The 22,121-nt window shown below is 37.7% G+C and overlaps 1 protein-coding gene across 1 annotated transcript in view; it reads right to left on the reverse strand.

Moving 5' to 3' along the window:
- The window catches only part of LOC122801220 (neuronal tyrosine-phosphorylated phosphoinositide-3-kinase adapter 2-like), a 585,302-nt gene that overhangs the window by 22,408 nt on the left and 540,773 nt on the right, over window positions 1–22,121 (reverse strand). Inside the window, exon 3 of the mRNA XM_044070774.1 lies at window positions 15,049–15,347. Within this exon, the coding sequence (XP_043926709.1) occupies window positions 15,049–15,347 (299 nt within the window). The remainder of the gene's footprint in view (window positions 1–15,048; window positions 15,348–22,121) is intronic.

Raw genomic sequence — 22,121 nt, forward strand, 5'->3', positions numbered from 1 at the left:
TGAAGTTTAACTTGTTTTAATATGACTCTCTCAAACAGTATATTAATCCACTCAATAGAACATTTGTGGGCAGCGGCTACCCACCTAGGCTGAAATTTTTTTATCGTTTTCTTCTTGCATGTTAAAAGGGGTAGTGGGATTTTTAAAGGCTCTTAAGCCATGAGGTGTAATATCTAATTCCAAATATCTCTGTAAGCTAAGGAAAATCAAATGAACTGCCAGTTCTTTTGATATTAATATGTCCAGTTTATCAAATACCTCTTTTGTTTCTGCTGATCAAGAGTTGCATGCTCATTGCCCAATACAGGAAAAAGGATTATTAGTTCTTCTTTGTTGTTCTTTTTGTAGGAACTTCTTCCAAACATTAGTCTGCTCATCATAGGCTGGTAGTACACCTGTTCTTTCACCCAGAGACATGGTAAATTGTTCTATGGTAGTTTGACTAGAATCCATAGAATTTAGCCTAAAAATCTTAGGCACTGTAGTGGAAGGATCACTGGACATAAACTTCACAACAAATGCAAAATAAATAATAAAATAAAATCCAAGATATAAATGACCAGCAAGACCAGGATCTTCCACAATGAAAATTTTCATTGTGGAAGATCCTGGTCTTGCAGGTCATTTATAACTTTGAAAAATAGTCTGAAATTAACTCACATGTTTTAAGCCATAAAGATTGTATCTTACAGCTCTGACTACAGCCGAAGATGAAATGTCTGAGAAACCTGGGTTAGTAGCTCTAAGTGAAGAGTGAATGTGTTAAAATTGTTTTACAGCTTCCAAATGCTGTAATAAATCTTAGCAAATCTCTATATGCGTGTATTATGACACATATGTGCAAGAACCTGACTAACATTTCCAGCTAAGGGGGGTAGTGTGGGAACCAGAGTCAAATGACCAGATGTGATGTCATTCTATAGACAGCACTGAAATGATATTTAGATATTAATCAGAGTTGTCACTTAGCTCTCAGCAGTCTGTCTGTGAAACCTGACAAAGAAGGACCACTTACGCAGGTCATCTTGCCTTACTCTAGTAAGTGAACTACAAAACAGTAGTATTGTTTTTCTGTATCTGTGTGAACCTTTCCATCTGTGTTATTTTCAATATTTCCTGTGATTGAAACTTTGGTGTTTATTGTAAATATAAATTCAGTATTTTCATGGTCTTTTATTATTTATTATTAAATATATTTAACCTTTTCATTGAGGTTGGTCTTTTAGAGAATATTTTAACTTTTAAGAGTACTTATATTTATTTGGTGATGCTGTGGTTGCTTCTGAAAGCCTTGCTGTTTGTTGAACATTACCATTGATGTTGTTGTGTCTTTTGGCTTATCCCGGTTAGGGGTCGCCACAGCGGAACTCCGGTCCACTAATGTTTGGTAGTGGATTTTTACGTGCCGAGTTACCAGCCCTGATGCACAACCTTCAACGAAGGCACACCCATTCATGCATGCCTCCACACAGAAGAGTTGAGAATCAAATGGGACAACGTCTTGCTGTGAGGCGACAACACTACCGCAGCACCTTATTATTATTAATTTCACTCAGTATAATTAGGTACCATTGTAACAGCCTTAGAGCAGCTGGCTTTGTGGGTGTTCTGGTGGCATTGTATCAACCTTATAGCCTGGGCAAAGGTTTTAGAGCTAGTAAAGCTGTGCCAGCCTTTCCCAGTTTTGTGTGTGTGTGTGTGTGTGTGTGTGTGTGTGTGTGTGTGTGTGTGTGTGTGTGTGTGTGTGTATGTGTGTGTGTGTGTGTGTGTGTGTGTGTGTGTGTGTGTGTGTATGAAAACCAAATCTCAAAGAGAGTGAGTGTGTCAGCTACTTTGAACAGGGACACTGTGAGCACTGATTTCGCAGAGAGGGTGGTGGAGGACTTGGCTGAGAACACCCGGCTAAGGACTTAACTCTATAGCTGTGTCAGTGGGGAATCTTAGCTGGGGCCTGGAAAGACAGAAAGACAGAGGGAATCTCAGCCCTAGGACTGGTGTGTGCCCCCTGTGTGCTCTTAAAAGAAATTGTGCTTGGTGCAGAGATCTGCATCTGGAAATACTGTATCTAACTTTGTCCAAAGTGAACCTCCTTCACTGGTGTCAGTGGTGAGGATTGAGGTTCCTTGACTACTAGCCCAGAGGAGGGATGTCACAGGGTCATCCTTACTTTGCCCAAGTGGCTTAGGGGACAACAGTGTGATTAGCATGCTGTGTCTTTGGGCTGTGGCCCATGTGATTGGTCATTCAGCTATGTAATGACTCCCAGGTATGCTAGGGCCCATTTACCAAATTGCAAATTTATTTTATACCTAGTAGGCATGTTACATATTTGGCTAAGTCATTTAGGGTCCAGAGCACTTCTTGGTATCTACAAGTTTCAGAGTTCTTATAGCAACAGAGTAAGATTTCCTTTTATCTTCTTTGTTTCAATCTAGTGCTCAGGTTGTTTGGGCAAAGCAATATACCTGTCAATGTGAGAAGCAAACTGAGGTTACGTATATTGCTGATAGGGTGGCAAGTGCTCTCTTCTGTTAGAATATTCCAGCCCTTTTGGCTGAGATGTCCCAGTCTGTAGCAGTGTAGGTTTATCATAGAAAGTTGATATGTACTGCAGTGGTTGGAAGCAATTAGGTAACATGGGTTCTGACTTCCTTAATGTTCATATATTTCCTTTGCAGGAAATGTGTGATTAACTCAGCTCATCATTTGAAAGGTAGCAATGGTAACCAATGGAAGAAAAATTGGAAGCAAGTAAGCTTAAAAAGTCGGAATTTCTATTAATAAACAATTACAATATATGTCAGAGCATATTATACATTTGGGGTATATTGAAAACGTGTTTATGATGCAGTCAATACTTTTTTAATTCAAGTATATAAATTATCTAAGCATAGACACTTTTGCAGTGAGTAATTTGATTAGTGATGTTTTAGTACTTCTCATTATCCCAGATAACCGAGTGATTTGGTAGTTTCATTTGCTATGCTATAAGAGGTCTGAGCCACACATAAAGCAATTATGAGGTGTGATAAGCACCTACTCATGGCCAGGAAAGAGGTGGGGGAACAGGCTGCTGTTTTATCAGCCTGATGGGCAGTCACGGTGCAGACTTACCTCCCCTTTTCATTCCTCTTCTTTCCTGGTATCATATATTGTGAGTGTGGGCTTCAGAACAAAAGTCCTTCACATGTGGACATTACTGTCCTTGAGACATGTACGGCTACATGGGGGTATATGTGCTCCTTGTGTCATTTGTGGGGGTATTTAAACAAGAGGCAGTGTACTCTGGGCACAGATATGGGACAGAGGCTGGAGTGTTCCCACCCTTCCACCTTTTTTTTTTTTGGTTGCAGTGTAGCCTTACCCCCCCCCACTTTTTGTTTTCGTCATTTCCTTTAATGGCCTGACTCACTAGGGTACAAAACATGAGACAAAGCCGAATGCAGTACTGCTATGGTGGATTTGTCTTGCTTGTCTGAGGGGTCACTATCAGTAAGCCACTTGGTTTGGAACGGGTCAGCCAGCCAGTGAGGAGATCAGTCACACTACCTGGAAAAAGAGGCTGCCTTGTAACACTGATGCCTCAGAGGTTGGCTTGGTATGAGTATTATCTGGCTATTGTCTGAGTGTTTCAGTCTTTTACAGTTTTATTGTCAGTCAGATAAGCTGGTCACACTGGCATTATTTGGCAGAGCAGGCATGGGGACATTGTGACAGTCATTGCACTGCTTTGCCTCACTGTTAAGCATCTTCACTTAACATGATAAACATTGGTAGAACAATTAACACATGCTCAAATTTACATTCACTGCTGAAAAATATTCCACATATATGGACTCATTTATATTCTATATTTGATAAATATTGCATGCTCTGAAATAGCCTTCAGATTTTAAATAGAAGAACTCTTAAGAACAAACATGATTGTGAAAAAAATATCAGTTTTAATATTAAGCAAATGGACAGTACAATAAAAGAGAAAATATTGAATAGAAAGCACACTGCTCTTATGAAAAGGGTAACAGGCCAAATTATGCCTTATTTCATATCTGAAATATATTTTGTCCTTTGATTTCAGAGTTCATTTCTTTGACATCTATGTTCCACACTGAATAAATGATTCCAAATTTAAAAGGCAAAGCATAAAACTATACATATATAGCATTGCTCTTACTGGTTTAGATCAAAGTACATATTTTCTAATTCAACTGTCAAATATCTCCATTTTGAAACATTGACAAAAAAAACAAATGATATTACTGAATTAGCTTGTTCTTATTTGAGATTGCATTTAGTTGTGTATTGAGGAGTTTTATTTAGCTGTTCCACACGTATTACTGCACTGAGACACGTGATCAGGAAAACCTAGTGTGTACTTGTATGGCACTCTTCTAAATACTATACATGTGTGAAACCAAGGGCTTGTCTAAACTTCTTAAAAACAGAAAATCACTGTAATGGTAAATGAAAATGCTATCTAAATTTGACTAAGTGAGCAATTACTGTAATGTAAAAATGTGCTGTCAAGTACATGACAGCAATCCCTATAGGGATATTGTATCATTTAAACCTCCATTTAGTCATGTTCCTCAGCCATTAAGCAAGATTACACTACATATGTTACTTTCACTGCAGGAATCTCCAGAGAATAAAACTGTGCTTGCCCAGGTTTCAAACAACTTGATTTTTACATCATTTTTAGAGAAAATGAATGTGGATACCAAGTTATAAGACATGGTAACAAAATAGTTTTGCAAGAAAGTCTATATCCGACTATGGTTTCTGACGGGACTATGTATGGTATGTTCCAGCTGGACTACAATATAACAGCTGCTTACTTCTTTAATTATATGTATATATATATATATATATATATATATATATATATATATATATATATATATATATATATATATATATATATGTCAATTTGTTCACATTATTCAGTGTGAAAACATTTTTTTAATATGTATAAACATGCATTTTGCAGACATACAGATAACTCAATGAGCTTAATTTCTTTTTTACAAGCATGGATTATGGGAATGTAAATATTACACAGCAAGCATCCTGCCCAACAGGGCTGAGAAGCTATTTGGAACAAAACATTCCAACATATTGTCAAACCGTACAAGGCTTTCCTAGCTCACAGCTCTGGGGTCTTGGGCCCGATCCTAACTTTTTTGTTGCTACATGTATTTAGCATTTGCATATTCTTTCTTTGTCTCTGTGAACTTTCTCCAGCTACTCTAGTCTCTTCATACTTTCCAAAGCATGCCGCATTACTCTCTACTCTAAAAATACTCCACACATTTTGCATTTGCCTTTATCATCATGGCTCAGTTCATGGCTAAAAAGGATCCAAGTTGGGCTAGTTTACTTATCCTTTCAAAATAAACTTATGGAAATGGAGTTGCTTGAGGGAATTATCACTAGTTGGAGTGCATGTGCAAAATAACACTTCAGTACAGTACATCATCTGATTAAATACTATAGTTTGACTTGGAATTCATATACTGATGCTTAATTTACATTTAATCTGGTGTTCAATACCTAAGCTTCATATCTTTTTTTTTAATTTAATTTCTTTTCAGTATAAATGTGGTTATCTGTAGCAAATCCTTTACAAGACTGCAAACACACAGAAAAGAATCACACAGTTAACACAAATATCACAAAGATAACATTTAAAACAACTACAACTATGAGTATGTGTAATGTTGTTTTAAAGCCCTTTTAAAAATGCCAAAGATAAACATTACATATAAAAGTCTAAAAAAACTTACTCTAAAATTAATGGAGAGTATTCACTGACAAGCAGCACACAGAATTAGGTGAAATAAGACAGTGGTTGACAGAGCCATGAAGGGGTGATTCAAAGGCACACATAGGAGGATTTTGCTTCAGGAGGAATAGTACAGAATGCATCATATGCAAATGATTATATAATGGCATGTAAAGGAATGGCAGCATGCTCATGACAACTATCATGCATGCAAATGTTGGACTCAAACATGGCTGTGTGATTCAGAAATTAGCACCATTAGTGCTATGAGATGCAGTAATCATTTATTCTAAATGCCAGGAATTTCTGGGCTACATGAGCTTCACTCACGTAGTGATACTAGGAGAAGCATCAACGTTAGAAATGTAGCTTGTGCTAGTAGTCCCCATCTAAGCCACTGTCCATAATGCTGCATTGTGTCCTCCTTGGATAATATACCATCCACTCCCTTGATCAGGGCACGGTCAACTTTTACCATGTGGCTGGAGACCCTACATATGGGAAGTTAATGTCATAGAAACCTTCAAATGGGATCAAGAGGGATGTGTGTACTGTCTAAGCAAGTGGACACAAAGCCTTTTTTAGCATTAACGATCCTTGCCATGGGGACTTTTCAGTGTCTGATACAGGTTCACATAGGAGTTGTGTTAGCTTCAGACTTGTAAACCCTACACCAGTTCCTTGAATGATACTGCAGCATGTCAGAGAGCATATTTGATTTTCATATTCACCAGAAGAGCAAGCCACCACTATGCAGGCATTCTACAAGATAACCTTCTTCCCTGAGGTTCTGGAGACACTGAGTATATCCACATAGCCATGAAGGCTACACCTTCTCCATATGGTATCTGGTATATTAACAGGAAGTTCATCCACTCTGCCACCTGCCAGGTAGTGTGCAGTCACAGGATATTATAGGGTATTATACACAATATATCTTTGGGCCATCCAGGTAATGCCCATAATTCTTACAACTAGCTTATGTGTCTTAGACTACTATAGGTTAATGCACTGCCATCCACATATGCTGTTCTTATCAGTGCCTGCAGCTGGCCATACATGTTGTCTACTGTTGTGTTGCAAGTAATGCAGGATGTCTGAAGATTCCCGACCTAAAGCCTCAGACTACACTGGAGATAGCATGTAAAACTGCAATGTCGCAAACATGGGACATTATTGAACATAAGTTCAGACTTGCATAGGCTCATTTCCCAGCACTAATACATTTTGCAGTGCACTGCTGTAATCACCGTAGACCTACAGTAAGGCATCTCTTGTCTATGCCATGCTACACAATTTGGTATGATGAAAGCAGCTGTAGCATGATGACATCATAGTACTACCTTTCAGATCTGTAACATTACTAGAGAGGGACTTGAATAAGGAGTTTTCTGAGGAACTGGCTCTAGCAAAATATGTTCTGGAAAATACTCGAGTATAGATTTGCTTTTAGAGTGTTACAAATTGTTTATTTAAGTAACAGGGGAGGTGATAAAAATAATAAACTGGAACTTGCGGAGTATAATTGGATTAGTTAAACGCAGATAAAAGTCCAGGTATGAATGCTGCTGTGAGCATAAAACCTGTTTTAAAAGAGAAACAGATAAAACTGTGAATTTTATTCATTGATTTTTAAGAGTTTTTGAGTATATGCCTTTAAAGGCTCCTTTAACTTTTATTAGCTTAACTGATGAATGTATAGGATTGGTTGGCTGTGTCTTTGAGTTTGTATATTATGTACATCAACTTACTTGTTTTATCACACTGAATAAGGGTTTTTAACCTGAAAGATCTGTGGAATTGAAGCTTTCTTCCTGATGTTACTGGTCTGTTTTTTTGTTTTGATAGACTGTTTTGCACCATTGACCAGTCTTTGTATGGTGTACTTCTTTGTGTGAACTGGCTGCAGAGGTAGATGAAATCTGTAGTGCAATATGTAGCAGCACTGTAAAGAGGCACTGCCTAGTGCAGAAGTGTTGACAATGATAAGAACAGCACATAATACAACTGATGCATGCATTAATAAACCAGTGTTATGCCGTACAGTGCATTGACTGGCTATGCTGTGCATTAGACATTACCATACCCACACAGGTCAGAAGGGTTGTCCAGGAACAGTCATCATCCTTTGCTTATGTAGTGTGGGATAAAGCAATAGAAGATAGCAATACTACCATATGATGAAAAGATTATGGATGGTGGATCAGGTAGAAAAGTACACAGTTGGCAGGTTGGGAAAGTTGCAGATCACACCTTCTTGTGTTAATTCGGAGCTTCCATTATCTGAGCACTGGTTGGATATACCATATAGCTCTGCAGTATCAAAAATGGAGCATCCTGCCCAATGGATGGTGCAATTATTTTTGAGAAATGCATGAGAAAACTTCTGCAGCCCCCATATTGGAAGGCAGCAGGAGGTCAGTGTTCATGTTTCAAGCAATGGCCACATATAGGTATTGTACTCAGTAGCTCAATAGAGGATTTGAATGGGGTAGAACTGCAGAATCCTAAGTGGCTGGGCTGGTAGGGAGTTCCTATGGTGGAGCAAGAACAGTATCTGCCACGGTTTACTATGGTAAGGTTGATCTGGCTTCTGTGGAATCTCCACCGTACCGAAGTTCAGAGGCCAAACGGAGACAATGTCAAACTCAACATTGTCGAAGTACAAATCTTGCCCCCATCTCAACCCATGTTAAAGCCCATTCTGAAGTTGAAGTTGAGATGTATTTCGACAATGTCGGAATTTGACATTGTCACTTTTGTGAACGTGGGTTGGTGATTCCATCATTTGACAGGATCCGGATCAACGTTACCATAGTAAACCATCTGCCATAACAATGGGAATGTGATCCAGGGGCATGGAGACAACCACAGACAGAAAGAATAGTGAGAAGCTGTCCCTGAAATAGGTTATGTGCCATCCTTCATTGCCTGGACTGTGGCCAGGCACTACACATCCATAACCTACATGATGAGCATGTGCCACTATCATCATGGATGAACAAATGGTTGTCAAGTGGGCCTCCAACACCATCAGCAGGTGTAACTGCTCCTGGTCACTATGTAGTTTGTTTCCCTGTATACATTTCAAGATGTTCTGTAGTCCCCACAGCAGATGTATTTCCTAAAGCAGGCCACAAAGCAAACTCTAAAATGGTATGCAGAGTGATTGTTGATACCTGGCTCATTAACCTGCAAGTCCACTGGATGATCCCATATTGACAGCCAGATCAGGGTAAGTGTTAGAATCATGCTGGTGACTGCCACCTACTTACCTCTCCGCCGAGGCAGATGCATGTATTTCAGAGGCAGTATGGCTTAGTGATGGTAATTGTGCTAGTGGCTCCTGTGTAACTAGGGTGTGGCTAACGTGGAAAAGACATCCAAAACTTGGCTATGGTGGATGTATGTACCCCTCCAAAATCAGCACTGCTCAGAGTACCACTGTGTCATTAGACTGTGCCATATACATGATACCATTAATGTCAGCCACAAGTAACTTGCTGATATCAGGAATGTTCTGACCTGCTGTACTGAACCCATTACCAGTGGAAACTGAAAGTATAAGGATGACATATGTGTGCCAATGCTGGATCACAGGTGCCACTCACACCAACACATGGCAAACAGAATGTTACATTTCAATTATTTACATAGTCTATGGACACATAAGTACCTTACAATGCAGGTCATTTTAGCCATAGGCCCAATGTACATGCAAAACAGACATGAATATCGGTCTGGCTGACTAAATCATTCACACTAGTGGGTCCCATTACTAAAGTAGTGCAACAATTCATACTTCCTAACTGTGTCCTCTTATTTTTTTGTCTGATGGTCAAAATATGTGTGGTTTTCTGGGAAATCACTGAGGAATGAAGTCACTAAATAATGACTGTCATTTGAGTTTCAGAGTTTAGATCCTTCCGAAAATGCATGCTAATGCATAACCTGTTATTATGGCAACTTTCTGAGTTTATAAGAGCAATATTTAAAATCTGTCACTATTTTATGCACCTTTGTCCGACATTACGTTTGATTCTGTCCAGATTTTTGCACTAAAACATTAATAGGTATGAACCTGGTGTTTCCACTACAGACATTCTACATGTCAGCTCCCACATCTAAGCTGTTAACAAGCATTAGGGTTCTACCCCTTTGTCCGATATTCTTTCTCTGACATACCACTATACTAGTGGTCCACCTCCAGTGGTCAGCCTGTCTCTGTCAATAACCTGTGCCTTGGTCTTGACATGCAGTGTCATACTGGTGATTCTGAAACAGACCAGTACTTCTGTCATATTATGTCAACCCACAGCTTTGATGTCCTATGTCACTCCTTGCCACACCTGGTTCTGAAAGGCTTTGACTGTTTTACCCCATCTCATGGATATGTAAGCCTCATGAGTGTTTAGTTCCTGTAATGGCACTTCTGCCTCTGGTGTAGTGAAACCGTGCACCCACTTCTGCTGTCTCAATCCCATGACCAGATTTGTACACGTAAGGGTTATTCTTGTGGATCGGTGCATTTGAATGCATGAACAATGCGCCAGCATGTTTCCTGCCTCCAAACAGTGGCCACTGACTTGCCTGTTAAAATGCTGTTATCATTTAAACAATGTGCCATACTGATGGCAGAAATGAGTGTGTTACCACTGCTCGCCATCCACCATTGACAGTATATAATGTGACTTGTGTACAGGAAGCCTCACGTCCACCCTAACATATCTTGTGGTCTTTGTACATATTGTACAGTGCTGAGTGCCTTACACAACAAGAATGCAACTCATCCTGACCTTGTTCCCCGATCAAGGCAATCCTCCCCAGACAACATGATTATACCTTATACTATATTCCTTGTCAAATTAGAAACCAACCACAGCAAGTCTGTAATATGTGATGATATTGTTCAATGTTCCCTGTCAGTGTGCACTCCCCCTTCCCCTCAGCAAGATTTTAACCCGTACTGTCTTTGCACTCTGTTCCTTGTTGATGTGAGCTCCCTGCACAGCACAGCTGTAAACTCTCCCCACTGTATACACTATTTGTTGCTGGGATGAGCTTCCCATTGCAGGACTGTAACCTGTCCTAACCTTGCATTCTGTTGCTTGTAAAGATGAGCTCCCACAGCAGGGCAATCACCTCTCATACCTTGTGTTATATTAACCCCACTCAGTTCGGTATCTAATATTGATGCTTCCCTGCACTATAGTGGACAAACTGCAGTCATAAGATCCGTTACTAGATGGCCTATCTGATGTTATTCTGCCTAAAAGTAAGTACACTTTGTTATGCATTATATTTCAATTCCTAAGTTGCTTGCCATAACGTAATCTCTTGAAATACTGTGATCATGCATTCATCATGCTAAAATAGGACTCACTGCTTTGCAATTATGCTAATGAGGTGATTTAGTGTGATTGCCTCTGAATCGCAGTTATAACAAGATAAGTTATCAGTCATTTCAATGCAACTGTGCTCATTTCTCCCCATGCCTACACTGCTACGTCATGTGCAATGACACTGAGAAGCTCAGAGCACCGATTCACCTCACTGGTACTCTGTATCACACAACCATGTTGCCCAATGGTGAACATCATGTGGACTCCACCACATGCAGTCAGGCACACTAGCCTACAATTTTCCTCCTCATTCTGGCATGCAGAGTGGCCACAGCCTCTTCGGGTGAACATTTCAGCAGGGTTCCCTACTGGTGCAGGGAACTGAAAACCTCCTCCACCTGCTGCATATTGACTATATGGAATGCCACTTCTATAAGACTGATGACTGGCACCAGATAGCCAGGGCACTAGGTGATGCTACTGCCACCACGTTTACTGGTAAGCAGTGAAAGCTCAGGTACAGGTACCTGCGCAGGTGCTACTCTGACCTGCTGCACCAGTGGGAGGCAGTGACTGGGGAGAGGGAGCTGACTATCTTCTAAGCATTCTGCACTTGGTCTGACATTGTATATTCTTCCTGTTACCTGTCGCTGTAGTTTTCTTCTGTTACCAAAGATGTGTAGTAGTAATTACTGTCTGTTTTATGTTTCACAGTGTCTGAAGAGATTGAATTAAATCGTGCAACTTTTCCAAGATGCGACTGTGTTTCAAGGAGGAAGGTTGCATGTAATTTACAGCCATCTGTACTGCAATATTTTAATAAATAGTCATAAATATGCACTGATTTGTTATATCATTTTCCCTCTCTCTCTCTCTCTCTCACTCACTCTTTTGTTTTTCTTATTTTCTCTTTCTATGGGGTCAGTTGAGTGACTTGGGTCACTTGTGGAGCAGGCTAAGGTGAGGCAGCAGCCAGATAGCACTGCACTGACCAATCTGCATGCTGCTCATTCACCATCAGGTCCCAGGTCTAGCTCTCTGTATTGTAATAGTGGTCACCATGTTTACTGTGACCTGGAGGGCATGCTGGTTGTTTCTGCACCCATCTGTTGCAAAGAGGATAAATGATTCTCCTGTCTGAGTAGTGAAGGGTGAATCCACTTGGGTGACCAGGTTGCAGGTAAGAGCTGAAGTAGAAAGACAGCTGGACACTTGCTCTGGCTGTTGAGTGCCTCCTTATGTAACTGACAGATTCACATGACCTGCTGTCTCTAACCATTAGGCCACCAGAGGTAGAGCCTGTCCATAACGTTAGCCTTGAAGTTGACTGACATCTGCATAGATTGCATTCTCGACAGTTCGTGTAGGCACAACATACCCCTCCGTATCCCTATCATGATGTTCTTCTTTCTTTTAGTATCACTCTCCAACCCATGTTTATGGTCCAGTTCTCCCCTTTACCTTTTGTCCAGCCTCTCCAATGTTGTCTCCCCCTCATGAGTTAGTTCCTCCTCGTTAGTCTCGAGCTGCATTGCAATCGTTTGTACCTAAACTGCAATACTGCACAATACAATGTTTGTTCTCATTATAACCTATTATAATATAGCTTCATTTTAAACCTCTTTGCAGGAGTTTATCATATGCACAACTTCTTAAATAAACATGTAAGCATTTCAAAATGTCTGCAAGCCCTGTAATCTTTCCTGATATACTGTTCACTTATTGCATGCAGATCTACTGAATCCAAAGCTGTAATCATGCTATCTATAAATACACATGTACAAGTTTTCTGACGTGTAAACTGCTATATTTTTCATGTTTATTATTATTATTAGTTGCAAACAATATTTGCTCTTTTCTAACCAGCCATTCACTGAAATGGGTTATTTTGGATTAGTCCATTATCCTAGTCAACAAACAAAATAAATCACTAGAAGTTAACTTCCTTGCATGATTACTATTGCACTTTAAATTGGAAATCAAATTATAACCCAAAACAAGGAATAATAAACACTTTCCTAACAGCAACATAATATCATACCTCCAAAAAGGCAGTAGCAAATAAAAAGATACTAGCCTCTAAAACATATATTACTTGATTTTATCAACATGAACTAGGAGAGCAGTCTGTACGTCAAGAAAATAAATATTGTCATGCAACTCAAAGTATCAGACCTAGGTTTATAATCTAGCATTGTAGCTTATCAGAGAAGTAAAACTACACTTAAAGTACTACCCACAGTTTCATTTTAAGGTAAGAACCAAGAGTGTACCTAGGGTGGGACAAAGGGGTCATCCAGCCTGAGGGTGACTTTTTATGGGGCACAATCAGCAAATCATTTTTTTTTGTGTTCACAGTTGGACAGTAGAGTGTGAAAGCATTAAGACCCAGTATTCCTCCTCAGAGAATGGAGGATCATCACATTATTTTTTTTGGTTCCAAAGCCTAGTGTTAAGGGACGCAAGATTGGGGAACAGCACCAGGCATGTATCAAATTATTTCCTTTTACATTATTTTAATATTTCTTTACTTTTCTAATAAAATCACTTTGTATCTTGTAAGTCTGTAAGATGCTTCCTCAGAAACTCTGTTATTTTAGTGGATTAATGCATTTTCTGTACAGAGGTCAAACCAACTTAGTTTATCTGGCCAAGAGATTTTTCATTTTTAGGGGATTTTTCTGTAACATACAATTTACACAGTTTTTTTTTTTTTTTTGCATAAGATAACACCTCTGACTCTACCGATAGAACTTTTACCGATGACTTACCTTTTTAAAAGTATATAATAGTACCATTATTTATCTGGCTTTACCTAAATACTTATTAAATATGGAGACCATATGAGATATGGTATTGGGCTTGGGGGTTGGTGTGATAATTAAGGTGTTTACCTCACAGACAAATAAAACAGGGTTTGGCTCTTATTAAGGGAAGTTGTCTATGCTTAAAATGATCCACAAGGGCAGCTAGCCTAGTATGTGCCTTTAAAAACGTTCTAAGAACAACAGAAATCACTGCAAGCTTTCCAATTCACTGCACTAATTATTTTGTTAAATGCTTGAAATTTCTAAATATCATGTTTTAAAGAGATACTGAAACTGTATACCTAGGTACTGATGTGAAATGAGAAGCCTTTCACTTAGAATGTTATGTAAGTATCTGTTAAAAGGAAGAGTACCCAGAACTGGCATAATGGATTGGTTTTATAGTGAACTGCTACAATTTCTGTGATGCAAGGTTCTGTAATGCAATAGCATTTGGTTGAGGGCAGTTTTGATTAAAACAACCAGAACTAACCACATTTTCATTCTTGTACAATGGATTTTGAATGTAACCATTTAACATTGTCGAGTCCCAAGATGTAGAGACTGAGGCCAAAATTTCTCACTTAAAAATATTAAGTCTGACACCGCCTTTTTTCAAAATATTCCATTTTTTTAAGGAATGGCAGTCTTGGATTTATTATATACAAGTTCTGGAGGTGGGGGGGTAACTCGCCCCCTTGTAAAAAGCAAGCATAAAGGAGAAGAGAGATGTTAAATGTTTGTTCTTCTCTACATTTTTGCTGTTAATTTTTTGGTGTCTTAGGACTTGTTAATTGAAGTTTCCAGATTTCAGTTGGGAACTGATTTTGAATATTTGTGTAATGTGTTGAACTAAATGATAAAGTACCTTGAGGTAAGTAAACCAAAGCCAGCACTAAAATTTCAGGAAGATTATGTAAACTTGGATTAAAAGCATTAACAGCATCAATATCATGTGAAATACTCCAGAAGTTTATGCTTTGTCCTAATAAAAGAATGTTATAGTGCCATTTTTAATACAGTCTGCTCCTTTAGTAACCTTCTGACAGAAGATGCTTAAGTTAATCCATTATTGATGTGCTTGTATCATGAAATATACAAATGACTCAGTTACCTTCGTTTATGTCCGATTGTTTTCCACTCATACTTGTCCCTGTATTAACTGCTTCTGATGATGTACTCAGCTTGGTGGATGGGTCTCGTTTAGGTTTTGGTGGTGGTTGTTTTCGTGAGCAAACATCAGTTTCATCATCTGCGCCTCCAACAGAGTGAAGCGATTGTGATCTCACTGTAAATCCAGTAGAACAAAGGTGTGGAAGGCGGTCCTGAGGTGCAGGCATTGTCATAAATCCCATACGGAAGTGCTTCCCAACATAACTACCTTCATTTCCTCTTCCAACGTCTCCGCTTATTCTGTAAAATACATAAACAGCTGTTTACAAACTATCACAGAATATGCAAATTTAAAAAAAAATGACTATAGTCTCATATGCCCTGTATGTTGTTGGTCTCTTATTTCCTAATGCAATCCATGGCTGGAACAGTATTCAAGCTGAATAGGTAATTTGAAAAGAAAACAGACTGTAAATGCATTTAAAGTCACTACCTTTGCTTATGAACAGCACTACCTTGCTTTTCCCTTCTTGTAAATTACCTTTTTTTATACACAAGTTTCTATCTTTTACTTCCTTTTTTTCTGATGAGCATACAGAGCTCTTAATCTTTCAAGTCACAACTAACAAATAATTATTACTTGCATATTATCACTTATTACGATTTGCTTAAAAGATGTTCCATAGGAAAACAAACTTCAAGACATGTTAATGGGATGTAACTCTCCATCAGAAAAAGTATGTGTTTTGCTTCACTTAATCTATGCAATGCTGGCACAGCACTGATTCAAGTAAGACAACTCCTAATAAAACAGCAGAAGTAATATTCTATAACGGGTTATTAAGTCTGTATCCAAATTCTCTCATTACTTCAGGAGAAAAAGGAGTATAGTGGTAAAGATGAAGCCAAACCTTGTTAACTGCAGAAGCATACATACAATTCATGGCTTCAGTGGAGTTATAGCTGGTCTAAAATAGTTGCTTAATGATGTAGTATTCCCAATAATCAATGTATATCTACATCCAAAGATGGGACTAAATTCAGAGACTGGGCTTGTTATTGTGTTTCACTTAATCTACTGCCCTCTAGACTTAAAGTTTAGATATTTTCAAAGGCAGAAGATTAAATTAAATGTCTAATAAGATCGGAACTACTCAGTGTAATTCATATTTTCTAACAAATTAAAAGACCAGGAAAAAAATTAAATGAACTAGATGTAGTCCCACCTGAATTAAATAAATTGCTGTTAGATTACAAATATGTTCATTTACATTTATAATTACATTTTATTTATGGGGATTTCTGTAACTGATGAAACTCCACACTGACTGCAGGTTGTTTAAACCAAAATATGATACTACACAGTACTGCATTCAAGTCCTTAAAACTAAATATATGAACTTCACGCCTACCACTACAACTAAATTCAAATATTTTACATCATCTGTAATAAACCAGAATTAGGCTAACTTTAACTAGTGCCATACAGAAGACTATCAAGAAGGTGCATTTTATTATGAAGTAGTCATATAAATTATGATTCTAATTTCCTCATACACTTAGAAATATTAACAAAATTTTATAAAAAAAATACTTCTATCAAAATAAGTACATTTGTATCACTCCCAGTTCATTAAGAGGTACAAAACTCATTTGACCATTATATCTTATATAATTTGTTACAAGTACCACTAGAACAAAGGTTACATAGTAGTTCAGTTACTCTGGTTTTAATAACTCTGAGACCGTACAAACATAGAAATAAGGAGATACCCCCCCCCCCCCAAGGTTCTAAAATCTGGAAGCAGTGAAGATGCATAATGCTACTAAAAGTAATTTGAATAAATCCATTCATGAAAACCCAGTCTCTAAATATATTCAGGTCAATTGAAAATATAGATCCTTTGAGAATATCATTATCCAATCATGGTATAGACATTGAGGAGCCAGTAAAGTCAACTCCTATAGTACCAGATATGAAGCAAGACCTGTAAAAACAGATTATCAGTACATTTATATAATTAGAACATCCAATAAAACCACATTCACAAATAAATGTCATCCAAAATTACCTCACTAGAAGCTGTTTCAATTATAATGCATGTAAGAATTCATATGCATACATCTCAAGATAAATTTACTCGTTAGAAGTCTTATACCACCTCACATCTCTAAGAAATTATAACTGGAAAGGCATATTATCATTATCTGAGCAGAGACTTGGTATGATAAAAATGACAGGATTATCTAAAATTGTATATATTTGTATAAAAAAATCATTGTTTACCTCCATCTAAACTTAATTTCTGTAGCAACATATTTATAATAGTTTTTGTTCACAGCTCTTCCTTAGGATCTGTATAAAGACATAACAGTTACTAGGGTTGCTGGCCTGAGCTTCCTGCACAAGAATGCATATCCTAAATCAGTCACATTAAATTTGCACAATAGTGGAAAAACCCACCATATTCTGCAGACTGGATATATCTACAAGCATCAGTATTTTGAATATATCCAGTTTTAGTCAAATTACTGTTAACTTTAGCATACCAGATTTACTAACTACATGTGTGGTATTAAACTGAAAAATGCAGAACAACCATACATCCATATCCTCATAAGAAGACTGAAGAGTAAAAAGATTCACAGACTTTTACAGAACTGTAGATAAGGCAGGACAAAAGGAGTGGATGCCTTGGACATAAGTTCTCAGGGTGTATGACTGGCAAGTGTCAGATGTGTGGGAGAGCAGTACCAGCATTGTTTTCTGAATTGGCAAGGACATTACAACATTCATCAGAAATAAATGCCAGCACTGCACATGAAGTCATGATGGCTGAAACACTGAACTGCTCTGTGTGTCCTAACTTAACTGTAGCAAGCTGCTTACTCGTTACAAATAACAGAATATATATATTTTTTGCTTCAGCTTTGAGAAGACTTTTTTCAATCATCTAACTGAAAGCAGAGGTTGGTGCCAGTTCATACAATTGTAGCGGGCACCAGATGGACCATCTATGTTACTTTCTGTTATTAATATAATATACAAAGTGGCCACTGAGTAAGCTCAGCCACATCACCAAGTGATGTAAGACTAACAGTGTCACCCATTAAATCATCATATGTACCATTTGAAATTGTGTAATCACTTATCCAGTGATGTTTTAAGGGTTGCTATTGAAGTACTCTCCTTGGCAGGCAAGGGCAGCCTATTCCAAAAAAAGAGAATATATCAGTTTAGGTATATGATGCTCTATCTGCTGTCATTGTTGTGGTAGTATATGTTTAGGTCTCCAGTGTAGGTGTTTGCTTTACCACTGCCTCTACTGAGGTGAAGGAATTCAAAGAATGGAGGGTCATTCATAGCATGGAAGGTTAAGCAGAGGTCACCACTCAGAGGTCTGTATAACAATAAGAAGAAGGAGATGGACTTTTAGTCTATCAGAGTAGTGAAGACTACTGAGACCCGTGATAATTTCACTGAAGAAACATTGGGGTCAGTTGAATTGGTTTAGTTGATAAAGGAGATGCATGTCAAAGAGGATTATATTCAAAGATGGGCCTAACAAGCTAGAAATAAAGTATGACTGCAATTTCTTTAGATCATGAAGAGGTACCATGAATAAAAAGTTTTGCAAGATGAAAGAATTCTCTACCACCACATAATCATGGGAGCAAAAAATGAGCCTGTTATTAACATATATATCCAAGTCTGATGATTGTGTCAAAAGAGTGATTTAACCAACACTGATGGTAACTCTGTCATTGACATACCTACCTCTTGTTATGGCAGTAGCTAGAAGATATATCAGACTGCAATTTGATAAACACCAAAGTTTGCACTCATCAGCAAACTTGTTTAGGCCATAGTCTCCTGACATCAGCTTTCATGCCAGAGAAGTAAATACCAATGAATATGGAGTCCAGAGTAGAAATCTGCATGATAATGCTGGTGGCACTTTCCTATCTAGAGCCAACGCTCCTGATCTTAACAGGATGGGTTTTGTTAGACAGCTAATTACCTTTCCAGCAAACAATGCATTGAATAATACTGAAATGGATGATTTTTTTTCAAAATCCCAGCACGAGAAACAGAATGAAGGCCTTCACAAAGTCCAGATAGGCGGCTCAGACTGCAAGTCACCTCTCCACAGCCTGAATAACTATTTCAAAGTACTCAGAGCAAGCATGATCTGTCTTTTACAAAGCCCAAACTGGTGTATCCATGGATACAATATCACCTATATCATTGTTTATTAGTTCAGGTATAATGTGTTCCATAGTCCTGGAAATAATAGAAGTAATAACAATAGATCTGTAATTCCTAGTTTCAATAGAAGATCCATCTATATGCAAGAGCACAACAGATATTGTTCACACCTTGGGGATGTAACCAGTAGAAAGAGTCGGTATGAAGACTTGGTAGAGAGATGTTGATAGAGGGTGCTTATTCTCAGCAGACATCTGGGGACATCGTCAGGAACCATGGAATTAGTATTTTTAAATTTGTAAAGTGCCAAAAGGACATAGTTCAAAGTAATTTTGTGAGGGGATGTATTAGCAGGAGGGATGGGAGTTCAGGTGAAGCTGGAAGATAATTTGTCAGAATATTAGCAATATAAGGTAACATTAGTGAGAAGTTCAGTACAAAAGTGTTTACTTCTAAGCTTCCTAATATAGCTTATGCCTGCCTTTTGAATTAGTTCTAACCCAAGGTTCATAGTTGGCCTTGAATTTGCCAATGATATGCTTGAGGGACTTGCTAGCTTTAAATTCCTTTCACAGTAATGAAGTGGAGCGTGATGAAGTGGATCTCTTTTAAAGATGGCCAATAGCATGTTCTTGTTCTTATATAGTTTACTGATGTGGTAGTTTGACAATAACGGCCTAGTTTTAAACTTGCTGTTATGCTTATATTACACAGGTACAGATGCCTCAACATATTTATCCAGCAAGTAATACAATTCAGAGGAGTAGGCAGCAACCTCAGGTGCAAGGTATGCTGGGGCAGAGCTAAACCATTGGTGAGTATTAATAAGATCATCAGAACAGCAAGTAATACATTTTGGAGAAATCTCTGAATGTATTAATCTACTACAAGATGAAATAAGGTACAGTTCTCATACTTCCCAATAATCCTACCGACTCACCTTGCCCCCACTTCCCATCATTATGTAGCAGAAAAATAAAGGCAATGTTTATAAAGCTGAGTGCTACAAAGGTGATATTAAGTCATAAATGCTATATGCCTAAACAGCAATAGCTATAAGTGAGTAAAACTGTTACAGGCCCAACACTACCTAATAGGGAAACAAAATTTATTCCAATACGTTCTGTTGCCAACGGTTTTAATGTCATACGATTTTTTGGTGAAATGCAACAAAATAATTTCCAGGCTTTACATTATTTATTTATGTCATCTGCTAATGGATTTATCAGGTCAGACAACCAAAATGTATGCAGGATATTCAAACTGCCATGTCCATGTCCACAGGAACAGAGGATTAAGGGTATGATCTGTTAATGAGCTGCTTCCTATGGTCTGTGGATTATTTAAATCAGACTCCATTTGCCTATTGTTTGACTCTGAGTAAGTCACTTAACAAGACATTCCTCCTGGGCTCAGAATAAAAAAAATGTGGATCAATGTTCTCCTCCTGTTAACAAATTAAATAAATAAATAGATAAATATAAGCATGGCCTTGGCAATTTGCATCCTTCATGATAAATCAGATGTTAACTATTCTTGACTAAATTTGTTTATCTTCAGTCTGGAAAATATTAAAAATAGAAGTGCATGCACTCATCTCTTTAATGTCATGGAAATTCAGTATAATGAAAAAAAAAACTGTTACCCTGATTGTTGGGAGAGGTTCCCAACTAACTGTTTGATCCTGAGCCTAGGTATTATAAGAATGTCCACTCATTCTGATGTTTTGAGATTCTGTTTAAGGACCTGTATCATTCAACCAGCACCAAGACTCATTGCCACTACAGTACATTGTAGAATATGCTCACACTAGCAGAGAATGCATAGATAGGTAAACTGTACTTTATCTGATTTCCATTCGTCAAGGTACTAATTGTCTATTCTTTATACTTTTTATAATGCAAATATAAGTGGTTGGATAAAACTTATGCTTGCATCAGATAAAGCCTAGCACTTCTACTGTTTTCCTACCTACACATTATTTGACATCTGCTTAAGGAAGGTCTTTACTAGTCTTCACACAGCATAAAATATCAGCCTCCTTACTATTCATGTTCTCCAACAGATTTAAAACTTTTTGTAACACCTGAACAGCTCTCTTTTCAACACACTCAAAATATTCAGTCTTATTTTCTGTCATTCATTTTATTTTTACATGTAATCCCTGCAACTTTTTCTCCCACTACATCATTTTGTTTTAATTTTTACTGAATATAATGCTGAAATGTAATCATTTAACAATCACATGAATATTGCTGCAGCACTAAATTTATAATTTCTTAGTATCTCTTCTATCTGAATGCTAAATGTCAAATTTCAACTAAGCTCTTGTAAATATTCTTTTTTTATTATTGCACTTTAATTCTTTGTCACTGGGTGTATTTTCTTTTGATGAAACTGATTTAAACAGAAAATGAGTGTAAAGCCTCAGTATTTATAAAAGAACACAAGAAAACAGCTCATGACTAGAACTTAAATATACTGTTATTAATATCATTGTTAATAAATATATCACTACATTAGCAATGATGCTTACACCCCTCTTAGGCTAGGAGGATTTAGTAAATAACTGTAGGATACCAAAATAATGAAACTACAATGATGAGACTGGTTAAACCTCCTGAACAACAAATACATATGAACAAATATTAATTTACTATGTTAATCAAAATAGTTTGGAACACACAGTAAGAAATCCAAATAGGACAGCAGTATCTCAGACCAAAGATCTTTTTTCTCCCCACAAATGGTTAAATTGTCATGTTTAATCTAAGAGAAAAATCGAAGTCCACTAATAAATAAATCATACTTAGGTTTTATCAGTGAAAACATACTTATGAAAATAAGAGTAAGATTCTATCCTT

This window comes from Protopterus annectens, chromosome 4.part1 (genome assembly GCF_019279795.1).
Source record: "Protopterus annectens isolate FY-2018-M chromosome 4.part1, PAN1.0, whole genome shotgun sequence".
Taxonomy (NCBI): Eukaryota; Metazoa; Chordata; order Ceratodontiformes; family Protopteridae; genus Protopterus; species Protopterus annectens.